The sequence below is a fragment of the Anarrhichthys ocellatus genome, unplaced genomic scaffold, assembly GCF_004355925.1.
Source record: "Anarrhichthys ocellatus isolate YVR2014 unplaced genomic scaffold, GSC_Weel_1.0 scaffold347, whole genome shotgun sequence".
In the NCBI taxonomy this organism is placed as follows: Eukaryota; Metazoa; Chordata; class Actinopteri; order Perciformes; family Anarhichadidae; genus Anarrhichthys; species Anarrhichthys ocellatus.
Window position 1 is genome coordinate 40520 of NW_022280341.1, and position 3507 is coordinate 44026.

Below are 3507 nucleotides of genomic sequence, written 5' to 3' on the forward strand. Positions count from 1 at the left end.
TTTTCCTCTCTTCTTCTCTTCTCTTGTCTTTTCTTTTCCTCTTCTCTTCTCTTCTCCTCTTGTCTTTTCCTCTCTTCTCCTCTCCTCTCCTCGTCTTGTCTTTTCCTCTCTTCTTCTCTTGTCTTGTCTCCTCTTGTCTTTTCTTTTCCTCTCTTCTCCTCTTGTCTTTTCTTTTCCTCTCTTCTTCTCCTCTCTTGTCTTTTCCTCTCTTCTCCTCTCCTCGACTTCTCTCTTCTCTCTCTTCTTCTCTTCTCTTTGTCTTCATGTGATTCAGAGTTGAACCGTTTAGAAAACGAATATCTAATTGTTAATAAATAGTTTATTCTGACTGTCATTGCGATATGATTTCATATATTATATTATATATATTTGAGATTTGAGGTAATTATCATTTTTGTTATTCATTGATAAACATATTAAACTGATACTGTTGTGATTCTTGCGGTGATTTGTTTATTTTAATATGATTTGTGCAACTAAATTTCAACTTTAACAAATAACAGGAGGCATAATATGCAACTTTCTGATCATATTTTGATGAATTATGCAGCTGTGATATTTGGGATGAATCAGCTGTTTTACAGTTCTGAATTGTCTCTTTGTAAAGATCTGATATTAGTTTGTTATAATCACAGAGTTCCTGTTCTTTAATCTTTATTTTACCATAAACAAACATCAGCGTTTTGTTTTAGTAACTTCAGCTGAACTCAAAGTTTATTGTATAATTCACAAACTGGATGAGATGATTTTATGCTGACACAACAGTTTTACTTTCTTTATGATTTATTGTCACAAACGCACATAGAACATACATGAATCCTATTTGTTACCTCCATATTCATACCCTTTATTGTGACTGTATGAATTCAATAATATATATACTTTTTACAACAGCCTAAAAATTTCAACTGGAGCGAGACATTTGTGTGACGCTGATAAAGTCCATAAAGTTGAGATTGTCGTCCTTCATCACTGATGTTGAATCAGAAATAAAGGAACAAAACATTGTGTCTGTCGGAGTTCACTCAGGACTCTACCGTACCTCGTACTAGTACAGTACATGTGTATAAACAAACAATAACACGCTGCTGTATCTACGTCTAGATGACCATATTTTGAGTGTGGAGCTGCTACAATGTTAGCTTAGCTTAGCATAGCACCAATCAAACCAAACTCCTTTCAGAAGACAAGTATTTTAAAAGTTATTTACTCGTCTTCTAGAGGAGAGAAGTAACAAAACATGAATTCAAACTTTCTACTAATGGGCATCATTACGTAGTTATTTCGGCATCTTTTTTACTGTTTATTGCAGTTAAATCGCATCAAAAAATGTGTATTTTGGGTTCATACAGCTGTAGTAAACATCCGAGGTGTGGCTTGTTGGATACAGTGAGTACTCCTCAGGATGATGTTATGAACCAGACAAGACGCCGTTTAGTTTCCAGGATATCTGGTTCTTCCTCAACACGTACAAAGCAGCTATGGTGGTTATTTCAGCTGTGATTGACGAAACGTTGTCTACACGGAGGAAACCCTCACTCCTCTCCGGTTCATCTAGCGGGAATGACTCAAATAAACACAAATGATACCACCATCCAACGGGACGTGAAAATCCTCTTTGTGTTTGGTGTGAACGCAGCATAAGACATCTAGGACGTGTCCTCTTTGAACTGCGGGGACACCGTCTGCAGCTTGACCCGGCACCTGTTCCTCAGAAGGTACATCTTCAGGTACTTCCTGAACTGTTTGTCTCTGACGCCGTAGACGATCGGGCTCAGGAAGCGCGGCAGGATGTAAACGATCAGGTAGTTGACGAATCTGATTTCTAGGACTCGTCCGGGGAAGATCAGACGCAGGACGATCTCCACGCTAGGAGAGACGTAGGAGAGCATGCACATGGCCAGCTGGGCCCCATGGAGCAGGATGGTGTTCCTGGCCCTCTGGGCCGACACCTTCTCCGTGGAGAGGGCCCGGGCCGCGAACAGGATCCGCAAGTAGGTGAAGACCAGCGTGAGGAACACACAGGAGAAGTAGATGATGTCAAAGGCTAGTCGTTTGCGGGCCAGGATCGGGTCTTTGAACACGTTCGGCCTCAAGCAGAACACCGACTCGTGGAAGAAGCTCAGGGACTCCGTAGCCAGCGTCACAAACAGATCAGTGATAGCCGGAGCCGCGCATACGAACCACATCAACCCGATCACCGCGTAGGTCCTCCTCACGGTGCAGATCTGGTGGTGTCGGAGAGGCCAGCAGATGGCGACGTAGCGCTCGATGGCCATGCTGGCCAAGTTGACCGGGGTGTTCCTGGTGGTGAAGACTGCCACCAGGATGAAGAAGCAGCAGAACGAGACGTTGATCCTGTAGAAGATGTAGCTGAGGACGAAGAGCGTGATGGTGACGGTCAGCTGGACGGCGTCATTGATCACCATGTGGATGAAGAGGATGTAGCGAGGGTCTTCATAAAACGTCTGGAGGGAGAAGAAGGAGATGCGTGTGTGTGTGAGTGTGTCCTGGAGGGAAAGTCCAGATGGAATCATCAACCGTCCTCAGAGGCAATTATTAAATGTAGTTTAATAATAATTGTTTATATGAAAGCAAATAAAGGATCCTCATTTTAGTAAATTATGAAGTGTGATTATTAAAGGGCTGTAACCCGTGTCAGTAATTAACACGTGTGTGTGTGTGTGTGTGTGTGTGTGTGTGTGTGTGTGTGTGTACCTGGTGTCTGAAGAAGGTGACCACCAAGCTGCCGTTGATGTAACTGAGGATGATCCAGACCAGAACCACGATCAGGTTCTTGACAAACGCGGTGCTGAAAGTGTCTCTGACGAGTGTGAACTGATCCAAAGAGAAACCGTTCATTTAACGACGTCACCCACTAATCGTATTAACATTACACAACAACACATTATGTCCACGAACACGCCTCCTCCTCTCTCACCATGTGCGACATTAACAAGTATTTATTCATGTTTTCAAGGTTTATTTTTTATTAAATTAAAAACACAGTTAAGAAAATCATGGTGACAAACTTGTTATAGAAACTGGCTTTTTTTTTAAATAATTGCACATTTACACTGAAATAGTGACCTAGAAACTAAACAGCACAAGTAGCTCAAGAGTGAGTTTATATTTCCTTTGATGTTAAGATTCATTTCAAAACCTGCTGAGTCATGTTGCCTTCAGGGCCCACTGATGGGCTCATCCTTCACTCAGACCTGAGAAGGACAGAGAGAGGGGAGATAATACAGAAAATGCAGAAAAAACTATGTCAATTTGCTGAATCATATGATGCAGTTTTAGGATTTACAATCACTCCAAATGTTGGTCAGTTCAAAGTATTAAAATTAAGATTATGGTGAAACCAGTGAAATCAAATGAGACGCACTGAAATCTTTCAAACACACTTTGCTCTTCCGGCTCCTCTTCAAACCGTTCTACGTATTCTGAAACTATTTCATAGCAGAAGGTTCAGACGGACTCCGGGTTCCTTTGTCTGAGAGGGAA

At 41.8% G+C, this 3507-nt stretch overlaps 1 protein-coding gene across 1 annotated transcript; it reads right to left on the reverse strand.

Moving 5' to 3' along the window:
• Positions 1-1649: 1649 nt before the first annotated feature.
• On the reverse strand, positions 1650-2862 carry LOC116401325 (odorant receptor 131-2-like). Its single transcript, XM_031879677.1, has 2 exons — positions 2719-2862; positions 1650-2468 (listed from the first exon to the last, which is right to left on the reverse strand). Exons 1-2 carry the CDS (start codon positions 2860-2862, stop codon positions 1650-1652), a joined length of 963 nt encoding a protein of 320 aa, XP_031735537.1.
• Between the last annotated feature and the right edge of the window lie 645 nt (positions 2863-3507).